Source organism: Echiichthys vipera, assembly GCF_963691815.1.
Source record: "Echiichthys vipera genome assembly, chromosome: 9".
Lineage (NCBI taxonomy): Eukaryota > Metazoa > Chordata > Actinopteri > Perciformes > Trachinidae > Echiichthys > Echiichthys vipera.
This window is the reverse complement of record NC_139834.1, coordinates 12,048,292-12,064,851: the sequence shown is the minus strand read 5'-3', so window position 1 is coordinate 12,064,851 and position 16,560 is coordinate 12,048,292. Positions and strand designations below refer to the sequence as shown.

The window sequence follows — 16,560 nt, the reverse complement described above, 5'->3', positions numbered from 1 at the left end:
CACACACACACACACACACACACAGGCTTGCACACACACATCTGGCCGGGGGGTAAATTAACTAACATTCCCACAGAGGCTAATCTCCACGCCTCTACTGTGACAAGATAATAATAATAAAATAAGGGACAGCAGCTCCTCTGGCAGCTAAATATGTATCTACCTGCCACAGCCTGAGGAACTCACTATAACATTCAAAAATGCATGGATTTATGTATAATTGTTTAAAATTGTACTGTACCGTACTGATTATGAATTGTAATATTGTAATATTAGATTAGAGCAGGAATACGCTGCACAGTGCTCTGGCATCTTGTTCCTTCTGCTGCTCAACTCAGAGGCTCAACGAGTCACTCATAGAACTGATCTGGGAGAAGGACCGGTCCAAGATGGCGGCCGCATTTCTCGCGGCCCAACGTTCGATGCGGCATCTACTCTTTATATGTCTATGCTCGCAACCATTTGTTCCAAGCTTTATGTTCTTCGAAGAACCAATCACAGCGCACGGCGATGTCGCGTCACTGAGGCCTCATCCAATCGGCGCATGCGTCTCATGAGCGAGCGTAGCTTGGCAAAGATGGCGGCGGGCTCCGATTTGCTGGATGATGTTTTCTTCAACACAGAGGTGGACGAAAAAGTAGTTAGTGATCTAGTCGGATCTCTAGAGTCTGAACTAACAGGAGCAGGGCACGTCAGCACATCTACCCGGGTCCAGTCTGCAGCAAATCATGTCGGCAACTCAGCTGTAGGTAGTAATTCCAATGTCCAAGGCAGAAAAATGGGACTTTCACAACAAGAGCTTGCTAAAGCAGGTAAGATAGCTGCCCACTTCGGTAAGCTAACAGTAGCTTGTTTGGTAACGTTGTTCAACTAATTTTTAGCTAACTTGGCTTCACTTGTGTATTTTCCGAAACTATTCCGAATCGGAGAGTTGTTCGACACCCCCCCCCCCCTTTGTTTTCATGTGTTTCCGCTGCTGTAGGGACAGGAGTACAAGGAGGTGTCATTAACAGTACGGGGTCGCTCGGTTCAAGTATGGATGGAGTAGCAGCCAGGACCGCAACGAGCATGACAGCCGCTCAGAGTCAGCCCAAGCCGGGGGATGCTAGCGGAGTTCTCACGCTTGTATCAGATGCAGCATCTGATGTTGCTGGGAAACCTGCGACGACTGGTGTTCAAACTTTGAATGGAAGTGCCGTGGTGATGAACTGTCACGGCGGCAATAACTCGCAGCCCGCTGTCACGCTTGTCAACAACGGACCGGTAACTGTGAGCAAAGGCAGCGCGACAGTCATGTCCGCAGCAGCGAGTAGTATTATTCGAACTTCTTGTGTGCAGAATGCTGTGATTTCGTCTCAGCCCTCTGTGAAAAGTGTACCCACTGTGACGCTTGTGAGACCACCTATGCAAACTTCCACCAACACTTCACACAGCGGAGGCACCCCGACCACAGTTTTAACATCACCAGTCAAATTCGACTCCACAAAAACTATAATGAAGACCGTTGCGCACGTCGTGGCTTCGACTGTTGCGACAGGGACAACTGCGACCATGAGGAGCCCGACTGTTTTGCAAAACTTGAGGACTTCAGTACCGTCAACCATAGCTGCAACTCCTCCCGGTGGAATACGAGCCATTGCTCCACAGGTGTTGGCCCCTCGACTCGCACAGCCTCAACAAAACGCCCCAAATATCCAAAACATCCAGCTCCCTCCAGGTAACTTAGTGTAACGTTAAGAGCATCTCGTAAGTGTTGTCTAACACGTTACATGTGTAACAATGTTTTGCCTCTGTAGGTTATCTACAGCTGCAATAACTTTGTCAGAAACTTGTTGCTATCAAACACAAACTCACCTTTTATTTGGTGAAGTTTTTTTACTGCTTTTATATGAACAGGAAAGAAAAGACACAGTATTTTGAGGCCACTACAAACAACAGATTGGAGATAGACAAGGTTATAACTGCAAACCAGATGAAAAGTAAGCCAACCAATTCCTATAGTATATCAAACTTTCATTGTTTTGCAATCTAACGATTATTAATTTGTCATGTCAGAGACAATAGACAACTGTTTCCATATCAACAGCTATTTACTGTGTATCTGTAAGTATTCGTTGAGTTCTTTTTCTGACTTCAATCTTTTGCAGTGGTAGATTTTGATTTTACCCTGCAGCATTAAATGAAAGGCGTAACTTCAGATTTTCTTTGGCATAAGGAAGTATGAATGCATGGAAATTAGCTCTTCTTAGGAGTCCTGCGCTAAGAGCTATCCGAGCCAGTGAGCTAATGGTCAAACCTAAATGAGCTACAACAAAACAGGTTACTTAAACATCAGCATTGCATTCACACCATTCAATAACATGTATCCCCCTACAGCACAGCATACCAAGTTTTTTCTTTTGCTGCTTAATTATCCTGTCTGCTGTCTCTGTAACTTGGTATTACTTTGTTGGAGGCCAGTGTATTACTATGCACTGGAGCCCAGCCACTTTTATTGCACAGCCTGTTAGATGAAGAAGCTTTAACAACAGGCTGTTGTGCATAATAATACACAGGCCTACAATAAAGTATCAGTGACAAGAAAAGTTGTACTTTCTTGTTGTACTGTGTTGTGGTTCCTCACAGTATCTAATTACACTTTGTGTTGCCTCTTGAAATAATTTTGATTTATGGCACAATGTTTGTGGCTCATTTTTGTCCGACCTGTCGCAGACTGGCTGGAAACCTCTGAATATAAACCGGCTGAAACAGTATACATGCATCAATAGCCTACAGATGAGTAATGTATACCACCTATGTCAGAAATCCATGCATACAGTACATGCAATACATTAATGAGACTGACGAGGACAGAAAAGCCCTGACCTTTTTTTTAACGTAATTTGCCTGTTGCAGGCATGGTCTTGGTTCGCAGTGAGAGTGGGCAGCTGCTGGTGATTCACCAGCAGACCTTGGCTCAGATGCAGGCTCAGTCGCAGTCCCAAAGTGCCATGACACCACGACCTGCAGCCCCCACCAGCACGCCACCTGTCCAGATCACTTCTCTACAGGTACCATGACTGCTGGACACGGTGGCAAAGTCTGACACAGAAAATGTGATCTGATATACTGGATCAGAATTTATGTGAATCATTATTACCTTATTTTACAGATCAGGTATCAAACAGATATGACTTATGCACTTTAAATACCGTTTCTCTGTTACCACTGTACCAGGCCAGCAGAATTCTGCAAACCCTTTTAGAACCAAGTAAGCGCACAGAAAGATGATCCCAATCATTTCCAAAATGCGGGTATACCAATTTGAAACAGGAAGTAAATAAAAAACACTTGCATTGGATCATTACTCAGTATTGATGGATACCCCAGCTTAGGTATCAGAATAGGTTTAAAGAGAGAACAAGGGGGTTTGTGTATCCCTAATACTAGGGCCGAGCATCGTTTGATCATCCCATCACAATGACCGTGTGCACAGTTACAATAATGAACACTTAAGTAAAATAAGTTCCATTGTGGTTTTTATTTCATTACATTTATGTTGGTGGTTTCACATACACACTCTTCCTGCATTACAAATAACCAATCAAAATCTTTTTCAGGCTGAACTGATTTTATTTAGTTTTGGTTCCAACTTTAAAATTAGTAAAGAAAATAACTAAATGTACCGCCAAAGTGGAAACCCTATTTTTCGTCTTTCTTTTTTTTCTCTCCAAAGGGAGTATAAAGCAACATATATTGTGAAATTGTATTAATCAAATAATATATCAAGAATGTGTATTGGAGAACAAAAATACTTGGCACATTATTACTGTTCCATTATAGTTCTATTTACATATGTATAACAGCTCTCCCTCTCCTGCAGGCTCCTGGCACGTCACTTCTGGCTCGTCCAGTTACCCCCACCACCATTATTAAACAAGGTTCCAAAATCCAGACCACTGTCACGGCCACCACCACACTGCAGAGACCTCCTGTACTGCAGGTAACTCCACCAAACATCACATCATATCAAGCAAAAAACGTTGTTAGGTCAGACTGTGAGAGTCATTCTCCAGTTCTATTACACCAAACCTGCTTTGTGCTGGCACTGAACAGTCTTTTACTCTTGGCCGTTACCGTGGGCGCCGCCGTTACCGTGGGCGCCGCCGTTACCGTGGGCGCCGCCATTACCGCGGGCGCCGCCGCTACCATGGGCGCCAGCCACCTCCTCCATAGGAAATAAATGGAACGGCTGGTGCAAAGCGTTTTTACCGCGTATGATGTGTAGGGGCCTTCAGATTACCATTCATCCCCATCCCATATGGGAATCTTCTTCAATCCTATGCAATAATAATGGATTGAATTTATATAGCGCCTTTCTCAGTACTCAAGATGCTTTACAGAGTCAAGGTCCATTCACTGACGGAAGCGTGGCTGCAAATCAGCGCCTACGGCCCCTCTGACCACCTCCTCAAACATACAGCAGTCATACACATTCACACGAGGCAAGGTGGGTGAAGCGTCATGCCCAAGGACACAACAACCATGACAAAAGTAGAGCAGGACAAGGATTGAATCGCCTACCCTTCAGATATTGGCCGACATGCTCTACCAACTGATCCACAGTCACCAATGAAACATTGTTCACTATTCCAGTAAATAGGACAAACCTTAGATACAACTTGCCAACGGGAGCTATTTCTAGCCTGTTCAGCTCATAGAACCCCATCTAAGAACCACAAAAATGAAATGCTAATGTCAAGCTAGCGAGATTTAAAGTCTAACTATTGCATAACAAACAGTCATAAATATATGTGTATATATACGTGAATGTAAATATAATTTGACAGTATGTGTAACATCAGGACAAGGTAGCTTATGTTGTAGGAAGATTAGTCAATGAGGGTCAATCCAGAAAGATGAAGAAACAATACGATTGGCTTTCTCCATGTGAGTTTATTCCAAATCAGATCCTTGCAAGAAAAGCCCTCTGCGTTTTGAAGAGAGAGAGCACTAACGGCTAACATCTCGAAGAGTGTCTTCAAGGTCTGGTTCTGTAGAATTTAAATACAAATTGTGAAAAACAGCCCATCTGGCATGATGTTTACAGAGCACAAGGCCGACTTGTCCTGTGCTTTGAGTACCACAGAGTCATAGTTATAAATTTCAGTCCCACTTGTATCACAGGATAAAGGGAAGTATCTTCACAAAACATACAGGACTGTACATTGCATGCAAAGATAAAGAAAACTTCTGCATCATGAGGAGATAAAGAATGTGTTTTTCCCCGTGTTTTATACCCCAAAACATGTTAACTGTAATTCCTGTCACACTTACCAACCCGGTCATTGTCCCCAAATCATTATAAATTATTTCACAAACAAATGATACACAATTTGTACCATTGGCTGCTGCCTGAAGTAGCGAGTTGATCAGCAAATGGGATGTGAGATGACCGTTCATGTGATCATGTGGTTGGGTCGCAGGGCAGCAGCTTTAGCAGGGGACCCCAAACTTCCCTTTTCCCGGGCCACATTAACCAGCTCTAACTGGGGGATCCCGAGGCGTTCCCAGGCCAGTGTGGAGATATAATCTCTCCACCTAGTCCTGGGTCTTCCCCAAGGCCTCCTCCCAGCTGAATGTGGCTGGAACACTTCCCTAGGGGGGCGCCCAGGGGGCATCCTTACTAGATGCCCGAACCACCTCAACTGTCCCCTTTAACGCAAAGGAGCAGCGGCTCTACTCCGAGTTCCTCACGGATGGCTGAACTCATCCCCCACCAGGAACAAATCCGACTTACTGCCGAGGATCCGGACACAGCTCTCGCTTTGGGTGTACAGAGATTGGATGGCCCACAGAAGTGACCCCCTCACACCATACTTCCGCAGCACCTCCCACAGTATCTGCGGAGGGACCCGGTCATATGCCTTCTCCAGATCCACAAAACACATGTAGACTGGATGGGCATACTCCCAAGCCCCCTCCAGGATCCTTGCAAGAGTGAAGAGCTGGTCCGTTGTTCCACGTCCAGGACGGAATCTGCATTGTTCCTCTTCAATCTGAGGTTCAACTATAGGACGAACCCTCCTTTCCAGCACCTAAAGTAGACTTTACCAGGGAGGCTGAGTAGTGTTAAAAGGTGCTCTTTAATAATTGTTTCACTGAAACTACTTGGTAGTTGTCCCTTAACACTTAACACTGGACCCCCTACAGCTAATCAGAATTGAGTATTCACCCAGACCATGATATAAAGTAGTGGTTATTTCCTAGAATGTGAAAGTTTATGTGAGGCTTTTACTCCTATTCCCAAAGTACGGCTAAATGCAACTCTTGGACCAGTTACGACTGATTTCCTACTCTGAAATGCTTGATAAAAACAGGCTCAGAACCTGTTGAATAGGTTTAATTTTCATCTTGTTTTGCCTAATGAGACTTTGGGTGGCCAGTTTGTTTTCTGACTTTAAAAACCTTGATGGTTGTGTTAATCCTTTTTTGTGATTCGTGGTTGGTTAAATTGCCATGGCATTTCCCTTAATTGTTAAAACATTTGACTGAACCTCATTAATTTTATTGCATTTAATTTTGCAGATCGTGTTTTTCTATTGTAATTTAGGGGTGGAAGAAGGGAATTCTTGAGCTCCCAAGAGTTCATGTTGTACAGTTGTAGTATATAAATATTCAATGTTTCTGTGATCGCAAACATACAATATTTAGCACATCTCTTTCCTGGAAAAATAAAGCTTGGGGAAACACTTGTGTCCTAGTAATGTTGAATGTACTGTGCCCCGGGACCAGACATGTAAAAACTGTTATTCTGACCATGTCACTTTCCTGAGTCTCAACTCATGACTGCATATTCACTGACTCATATAGAACACCATCATGCTGGGAGGAACTGCCACCACCTCGGGACAGCCGCTAGGAACACCAACCACAGTGCAGCTTGGTTCTGCAGCCACAGCAGTTACACAGAGGGTAACTGGAACCCCTGTCACTCCAACAGCTATCACAGCTGTAAGAGAGAAGTACTAACCTTGAATGCTTTTGTCTTTGTAATCTTTCAAAACTAAATATACAAATGCTTGTGAATGTTGGTGTATTTTCTTGTTCAGCTGTATGTCTGATGAGGAAAATGCAATTTGTGTGTATATGCTTGCAGGAGACGCTGGAGAATGTAAAAAAGTGTAGAAACTTTCTATCCACATTGATAAAGCTGGCATCCAGTGGAAAACAGTCCTCTGAGACTACAGCCAACGTCAAGGAGCTGGTCAAGAACTTGCTGGTACAATTCTCTCGTCTTTTTTCTATTATCTCTCTCTCTCTCTTTACATCTCTGTGTTAAAACCTGAACTGATGTCCTCTTCATCATACCTTTGCTGTCATTCTTTCACTCTGCTTTTCTTAACATATGTTTTATTTTTATATTGTTCTGATCCATCTTCTCTGTTTATTGTACATAGGAAGCAAAGATCGAGCCTGAAGATTTCACCAGTAGGTTATACCGGGAGCTCAACTCCTCACCACAGCCGTACCTTGTGCCTTTCCTGAAGGTGAGACACAGTGTCACTCCAGCAGATATGCAGATAAAATGGTTAAGGGTTTACAGTACTTCTCCAGTGTAAACACTGGTGCCATGAGTTTTAATCAAATGAAAGTCAACAACTCTGTTTAGCATTAACACACATACCTGTTTAATTGTGTGTTGATTGATACGGCTGTGCATAGAACTGAAGTTGAAGAAACAGGTCTTCTTCCTCTCAGCGACCCCAACTCTCTTAGGGTCATCTAATGAAGAGCATAATCATGAATGTAACATTTTTTTCTCTTTTTTTAATAATCAGTTATAGACATTTCCTCTCTACTGCGTTCACTGCACTGCTCACAGTTCTCTTTACCAATATCTAGCTCACCACAACTGTTAATCTCACATCCAAAATGTACTAATTCAAATAAAACACTTCATACCCATCTCTGCATTCATTATTGTACCAGAACACCGATAACAGTTATCTCCCAACAGTGAGACAACAATAGGTATAATTATAATATGTATCACTATTGCCTTTAATATAAATAAAGATTCCAGTTCAACAAAAAGACATTTTTTCACCGAATGAATTGAATCCATGAATTGGTCATTTTTGGTCATGGAGTAATTCCAAATGCACAAAGTGAAACTAAATGAATTCCGGTAACGCAATACAAAACTATATACATATTCACTAAACACACTGGTAAAGGAGAGCTACAGATTTCATCCACTTCTCATCTTATGTTCTCACTTGAAATATACCTGGGGAAATATGATTTTCTTGCCTCATCCATCTATGGTAATCTTTTGCAAATATGCCAAGACATCCAGCATTTATTCACATGGTTGCTGGTCATAAACTTTCAACCTCCAAGAGGAAAATATTTCCACTGTGGTTTTGAGGAATGGAGAGTAGGCAGGGAAAGTGACACTATCATGGAGTAGGTTGTAAACCTCTGTGAATAATGAAAAAGTTCATGCATTTTTTTGTCAAAACAATAAATTGACTGACAGTTTAGCCCATATTGACTTCTGTTGAGCTGACTGTGTGTTTTGAAAAAAGTTAACTCAGTATTGAGGAATTTGTGCTGCCAATTCTAAAAAATGAATTGCTTAACCACAAATTTGGAATTTGTCTCATCATTTGGAAGATTGTCTACATATAATATGCACTTAAGGTCAAGACTGAAGATCAGGGGACATGGTTTATATGCTGGGCCAGCTCGCCACTTTGTCTCTTGATGTGATTGTGTTTGACAGATATTTACTGACAGATCTTCATTGGTGCACAGGGCCCTGATCCTTTGTAGCTCACCTTTTTGTTTTTATCAAAATCTAATCCTTGGGTATAAATCATTTTATTTTACTAAATGCATCTGATTTTTTACCGTTGAATCTATTTTTGGTACAGGTAAGCTCAGTACAGTAGGGTCAGTGATAACATTACCTACATTAGGGACATGACTAGCAGAACAGGCATTAGTCACATATTAACATGCCAATATTTACAAGATGGTGCAGTACGTCAGGTAAGAAGTATGTTGGTGCTGTTTCCCCTGAGAGATGGGCTGTAGCAACAAATCTATCCTTTCTGGAAAGGACTCAGCAACTTTATCAAACTGAATATATGTTCACTCTTTCTATCCTCTATCTGGCTGCAGAGAAGCCTCCCAGCACTTCGTCAGATGACCCCAGACTCAGAGGCCTTCATCCAGCAGAGCCTGCTGCCTCAGCCTAGTGCTCGGCCCGCTGCGGCAGCCTCCACGGCCCTCACTGCTGTGGTGCTGCGACCTCCCCTCTCCACGGCCACCACGACAGCCACCAGTGCTGCCGCAACCAAAACCACAGTTATCAGCCTCACTCAGACACCTCACAGTAAACCTGGACTGGTAATTTATCATCACCTGTATCTGAATTCAGGCACTGGCATGCACATAACAAGAAGAAACCTTGAATGAGAGTTCTTGCCTCTATTTATGTCTATGCTTTTATTCTGTGTTTCTGATTCTTTGTCCCCGAATGTGCGCAGATCATGCCCCAGCAACAGGGCACAATGGTCAGGCCACAGGTGACGCTGGCTCAGTCTCCCATGGTAACACTCAGAGGACAGTCTCACAGCCGCATCACTGTGGGCCAGCCGCAGGTCGTCAAACAGCTACAGACAGGTGTGTGTTTAACAGTTACTTACACTAATTTGATGTCTTCTATATGGTGAACTGAATATGCAGTTGGTTCCTCCTGAGTCTGCCTGTATTTGAGAATTCACCCATGTACTATATGCAGTAAGGACGTGCTGCCACTTTGTGGATACTATCTGTGATTGCAGGATATTAAGCTCCTTAAAGATCCCAAATTTAATAACAAGTTAATTTGATATAGAACCTTTTACAGACAGTCACAACGCACTTCACATGATAAAAGTGTTAAAATAAGACCCGAACAGAAAAGTGAGCAAGAAAAATATATAAATACCAATGTAAATAAATTTAAAAGACTTAAAAACACATCATAGTACACTGACTAACTACAATTCATTCTTCTCATTTAGCAGCAACAATCCTCCCAAATTGCTTCTTTCTCTGTGTGTGTCTCTGTTAATGCCAACAGTGAAGCAGACGACGGCTCCAGGGGCCAAAGGAATGCAAGTAGTCAGTCAGGGCCCTCTTACAGCTGCTCAGAAGAACAAGCTGAAGGAAGCAGGAGGGGGAACCTTCAGGTTTGACATATTATATACATAAATATAATAAGTGTCTCTTAAATACCGGTTTCCAAATAGTCAGCATTCCAGGAGTTTTAGAAATTCCTAGTTCCAATATTTTACATTCTCAAAATTTACAGAATTTTAAGCAACAACTTTTAAAATTACTTGCCGACATTGTATAGACCAAATATGTAATGACTATGTGTTAATTGATTAATCAAGAAAATAATTGTCACATTAATCTATATTAAAAGTGAATTAATAGACGGTTGCATACTTTATGAATAGTCAATGATATCAGGACATTAAGATGAAGATGGTCCTCCTTACGGAGTTATTGAATTAAATAATTCAAGCTGTTATGGTAGCTACGGCAGCCTATATGAGTACCAGACCCAGGTCAGTTATTATTTTCATTTACTACTCTCACCAGCATGGTTAACTATAGGGAATTATGTCATCCTGGTATCACCTATTTGTCTGTGTGCTGATTCATTTTTATGAACACAACATCTCAACAGGAAAACAAAGTTAAAAAATACAACCCTAAGACCACAGATATCATGTGTGGACAAAATATATGGAGGATATGATGGACATCAACTGTGCAAACAGATTGAGAATGCACCATGCAAAATTAAGTCAATAAAACTGGGAACTGGGAGAGAGGATTCAGCCATAACAGATTATGGAAGACTAAAAACAGGAAATCCAACATTAAGACTACAAACAACACCACTTGAATACATTCTCAAGCATTGTTTAGTTAGGCCATGATATAAATATGTCTGTTTAACAACAGTCTTTCTTTAGAACAATTCAGCCTGTTGGCTTTATTGTCCCGATTTCTGTTCATATTGTACCACCCTTCTGTTGTTTAATGATTCATTGGTTGACAAAGACAAATTTGCTAATCTATGCAGTATTTATCTTAATTAATTACCTCATAAGCATAAGTGTTTATAGGTAATATATCATGGAAGTTACACCTTTTTTGAAACTGCTGACATAAACTGATAATTTATCTGCATTTACAAAGAGAGGTGCAATTTGGCTTACAGTCAGCAGTCAATGGTAATAAATACACAAACAGATAGGGTTTAATACAGGGGTATTGTATCGGATTGCATTAGACTGTACAAGTGTAACTAATAGACTGGTTTATGCATAAAATAGTGATTGGATTTAAGAGCCTATGAACTTCTCCTCTGCCTTGTGCAAAAAATAGATTGTACGGCTGATGATTGACAACTGTATATTGTGTTTGGATATATAGGAGAAAAGCAGGACGATTGATTACTGATCAGGCCTCCCAGTCCCTGGGCCCTGAGCTTTACCTGCAAGGTGTCACTCAAAAAGACTCATACTGACCACAGAGAGATGCAAAATGACGTCAAAGAAATCCAATGATCCTAAGTTATTCCAGTGGCATACATTTTTGTTTGTAGTAAAATTTCCAAGTGTGGTGCTTTCAGCCACATTGTCCTTTTTGAAGCTACCACTGGGGGGCACCAAAGACAGAAATGCTAAAATGCCACATATAAAAGCCTTATAGGCTTACATTTGTGCATTATGCTGTGATATATTAACTGCACTGATGATTTTACAAGTGCAGTTATTTAGTCAGGCTCAGTAATTAGGGTTCTGGATGAATTATCCTAGTATATACATTGTTTGAACTGTTTTTTTAGCTATGGTAGACCATTGCACCTACAAGATATTGAGTTTATTTTGTACAAATATATAAACACAAAAAGAGAGATCTCAGTTTTGCACACAAAAAGTTGTTGATTGCGTTGCAGTTTATGTCTGACTCGTCACTTTTATTTCATCCAGGGATGATGATGATATCAATGATGTGGCCTCCATGGCAGGAGTCAACCTGTCGGAGGAGAGCGCCCGTATCTTAGCAACCAACTCTGAGCTTTTTGGCACGGTGACTCGTTCCTGTAAGGACGAGGCCTTCCTCTCCACCTCTTTGCTCACCCGGAGAGTTCTGGAGATTGGTGAGACACAAAAAAACTAAGTGAAACTATACAGCACATTTTTGCTTTTAAAGGTTGACACTGTCTCATTCTGTTTAAATCTGTATCCAAACTCCTACTGTTGTGACAGGCAAGAAGTTTGGTGTCAGCGAGTTGGGCACAGATGTGATCAACTACATTTCCCACGCTACACAGCAGCGACTACAAAACCTGCTGGAAAGGGTGTCACAAGTGGCACAGCACAAAAACAAAACATTCAAGGTGATCAAGGATATTATTAATTACAGTAATTATAGAGCTGGTGAGACCCATTGTCACTTGCTCTGTTTTACCAGTTTTACCTTTCTCTACCTTCCTTGCAACGTCTTCCTTCATCCATCCATCAGGAGGATGAGCGGTGTGAGCAGGTCAGCGATGTGCGAACCCAACTTAAATTCTTTGAACAGCTGGATCAGATGGAGAAACAAAAGAAGGAAGAGCAGGAGAGAGAGATTCTCTTGAAGGCGGCCAAGGTAACACTATAAAACAAGGTCACACAGCATAATTGACAAAGTATCCTAAACACTGTCATAATTGCATAGACAAGTCGGATGAGTGCTCTCGGGTCAGTGTCATTAGTGTAGGTTTCCTCTGCTGCTAACAGTCACTCAAAGGACGGATCTTTTAATAATGAGCAAGTGAATGAATTAAACAATTCATTGAATAAATTGTACATATCCATCTTGAAATATTAAAATATCCTCTACCTTACTGCAGTCTCGGTCACGGCAAGAGGACCCTGAGCAGCTCAGACTTAAACAGAAGGCCAAAGAGGTAAGAATATGCTACAATAAGTGCCTTTATGATTTGGTGTCTTTGTGAAGCATTATGACAAATTTGTCTGTGAGGCTAATCTGTGTGTTATTGCTTTTATTACAGATGCAGCAGCAGGAGCTGGCTCAGATCAGACAGAGAGAAGCCAATCTAACGGCGCTGGCAGCAATTGGCCCAAGGAAAAAGCGGAAAATGGACTCTCCTGTTAGGGGCTCAAGTGCAGAGGTGAGGAATATGGAACCACTTGGCCTAAAAGGGCTGTGCTTATTTTTGAATTATTAAATAAATTCTACAAAATAAAAGTCAATAAAAGACTAAATGTCTTTCTTGTGTTTGCGCCGTTTTACGCCCCAGGGCTCAGGGTCAGGTCCCTCTCAGCCTGGAGGCTCCAGTGGAACAGGCTCCAGACAGTTTATGCGACAGCGCATCACCAGAGTCAACCTCAGGGACCTGCTCTTCTGCCTGGAGAATGAAAGAGGGACCAGTCACTCACACCTGCTCTATAAAGGCTTCCTGAAATAGCGCCAACATTAAAATGAGTAGTCTCGCTAAGTGGCAGCAGAAAAGCAGAGTTGACTGTCAGCTCAGACTCTCTCTGCCGGTACTTACTTTGATCACCTACTGCTGAATGGTGAGACATCTGTCTCTCTGGGAAGAGAATTATCTGGAACACTGAAGAGACATCTTCTTTTAAAAGCTTCAAGCACAGGTCTTTTGTATTTTCAAAGGAGCAAATATTTGAACTCGGCCCTGATTCCAGTGTGTCTCTCAGCTCGGTTTGCTCTTTAGAGACAAGTTGCACCTAACTACACTTCACCCATGCACTGCCTCATGCTGCACACAAGAAAAATCTCTCTAACTGAACTGAGCACTTCCGACCTGAAGACCTTGTCAAAGTCATTTGCACTGACATCCATGTTGTAGCAAATCTCTGTGAAGTGGTTCCCTTTTGGATTAATGTGCAACATTCCAGTGCAACAGCCTGATTTACAAAACTGCAGTAATGGGCTAATTTTCTTGACCATACTAACGTAAACACTTTATTTAAGTTCTTAAGAGAGATTTTAATTTATCACACATTTATGCTATATTTTAGCACGGTTTTAATGTGGATTGTTTCACAGAGACTAATCATGACTAGCCTTGTCATCTGCTCAGTTGCCTTCTTAACAAATGAAGCCATATGGATTAGAATGTGTTTATCAGCTTCGGTCCCATCACCAGTCCCGATTTGTAGGATGAGTGCTTTAATGTTTTGTTGTGCAATTTCTTTCTTTGTCTTTGCTTGATTGGAAACAAAAAATATTATTTATATGTCATGTGTTGTGCATGATGTAAGCACAGGTGTTGGTATTTGAACTCTCGCCACTATATTGTTTTTATTGTGAGAGTTCCCGACACAGTGGTTGAAAGCAACATTACATATTCTATCCAGATTCTACACTTACAACAAAGACGACAAATACTTTACATTCCTGTGGATCATTTCTAAAGCATACCATACTCATGAGACTTGTTGCCACCTCCCCTGGTGTCAGCAGTTTTCAAATTTGTCTTTAGTGACAAAAATTCAACTTAAAGAACTGTACCATCTATCACAGTGAACTTCCTCTCTTTAATGTTGCACACATTCATTTTATTTTCTGGTGAGTTAAATGTAGGTGTAGCCTGCTGATTTGGAGGATCAAACTGTAATGAATGATGAACATTATGAAAATAATAATGTTGATTTGGCTCGCTATTTCTTGAATAATATTACCAAGAAGCAGGGGTGATACACCTTTAATTCTAAATTGAAAAATGTATCGAAATGAATGTTATTTCAGTAATCAAAATCAAAAGCATAAAAATAAATTATTTAAATGTGACTGTATGGCTATTAGTGTGATAAATGAACACAAATACGGTGGTTATATCACTCCTGATACCATGTAGCTAACCTTTTTAAAGAAGTCAGTTGTCAGATCATAACACCAATGATTAATGTATCAAGACTAATAATAGTAATGACATAGCCGTCAGTGCTGAAAAATAAATGTTTAATTTGAAAATTTAATCAAATCATGACCTTCAGAACAAAAATCCAAACGTTTTTGGAGAATCGTGACACCTCTATCAAAAAGGTTTCACATCATTTCCTTGCCTTTCATAAATGTCACCCAAAGAGCTCCAGACTTTTCAAATAAGAGTGTGTAATGTTAGGTAAGCTTTGACTAAAATAGCTTTGGATAGGATGTTCACTGTGATGAGTTGCCCATCTCAAACACACTTTAGTCTCGGTGGTTAAAGGGATAAAAAAAAGCAAACATTGAAAGTAATATTTGGGAAATTAAGTGGTTGTTAGTGATGTTAAGTATCCAGACTCTGTCTCATGGGCTATATGATTACAGTCATTTAAGTGAATCACACATTTTCCTATAATTATATGTCCACATTTTTTTTATATTAATGAATGATGGAGGATGATCATGTTGGTAAACATGAGCATGAAATGCAGAACGAGGACTGCACTTTGACAGATCACTTTTCTAAAACCAGTCAATCAGATGAACATACCCACTTTGTAACTTTTTATATTTTTAGTGCACATACAAATATTGATCTTTATACCTTTGCCATTTTATGAAAGGATGTTTGTTGGTAAATTGTATCACTGTATATATTTAAGTTTGTTATGTGTAGGCCTATCAGTTGAAAACTTCAAATTGGGCAAATTTGTCTTATTTTTCATATACAGTGAATATGACATATAAGACATATATGATACTTTCTTGCCAAGTTCTTGTACATTTTGCACAGCCATTTGTTTATATGTAAATATTTGGATTTAAAAAAGTTTTTAATGGCTATTTTATAATGGATTGAAAAAGAATGATCTCTATTAAAACAAAACAAACAAAAAATCTTGATTGTCTATATTATTGCGGCACGTCCGGTGTATCAGGTCTTACTTAATACATTAGTCCACATCTTGGAACCTTAAATATTCTTAAAGCACTCACACATAGTTCTGTATTTCCTTTGACCTGTCAGCAGAATTTGCAGGGTTCCCGTAGATCCTTAAAACACATTGAATTAATTCTAAAAACAAGTAAGGACTTAATTGCAATTAAAATGTCTCAAAACAATCTTTCAAAAGTCTTGAAAATGCCGATCATGAGTTTGATTATATTAATCCTTTTTTCTATTACATCTTTTTATACATCTATTTTTATTTTAGAATTTACCAAATGCCTCTCCCATTAATGTCTCGCAGATCTGGAAAGCGGAACTAACAATGTTATTGTAAACGCAAAAGTATCAGTAGAATTTAAAGTAGTATTGTATTTAAAAGGGCTTTAATAGCAATAGAACAATATCATTGATTCTAATTAATTTGAATTTGATGCAAAATGTTTTATCTACATTTATAATGGGGAAACAAGATGTAAGTAGTTGTATATCCAACTCAGTCATCAAGTGCATTAAAATTGGATATAAAATGCATTTTGTTATTTGAAAAGACAATGATTAGAAAAATTACTTTTAATGCAAATGTGACAGCATGTTCT

The 16,560-nt window shown here is 40.4% G+C and overlaps 1 protein-coding gene across 1 annotated transcript; it reads left to right on the top strand.

Moving 5' to 3' along the window:
• Window positions 1–544: 544 nt before the first annotated feature.
• On the top strand, window positions 545–15,802 carry LOC310951240 (transcription initiation factor TFIID subunit 4-like; the record flags this gene model as incomplete). Its single annotated transcript, XM_083919372.1, has 16 exons — window positions 545–812; window positions 983–1,717; window positions 2,896–3,050; window positions 3,863–3,982; window positions 6,853–6,993; window positions 7,139–7,261; window positions 7,440–7,529; window positions 9,172–9,399; window positions 9,540–9,675; window positions 10,118–10,226; window positions 12,048–12,217; window positions 12,327–12,457; window positions 12,583–12,708; window positions 12,953–13,009; window positions 13,115–13,234; window positions 13,364–15,802. The coding sequence occupies 16 exons, from the start codon at window positions 545–547 to the stop codon at window positions 13,529–13,531; spliced, it is 2,877 nt and encodes a 958-aa protein (XP_083775498.1). The 3' UTR covers window positions 13,532–15,802.
• Window positions 15,803–16,560: the final 758 nt, after the last annotated feature.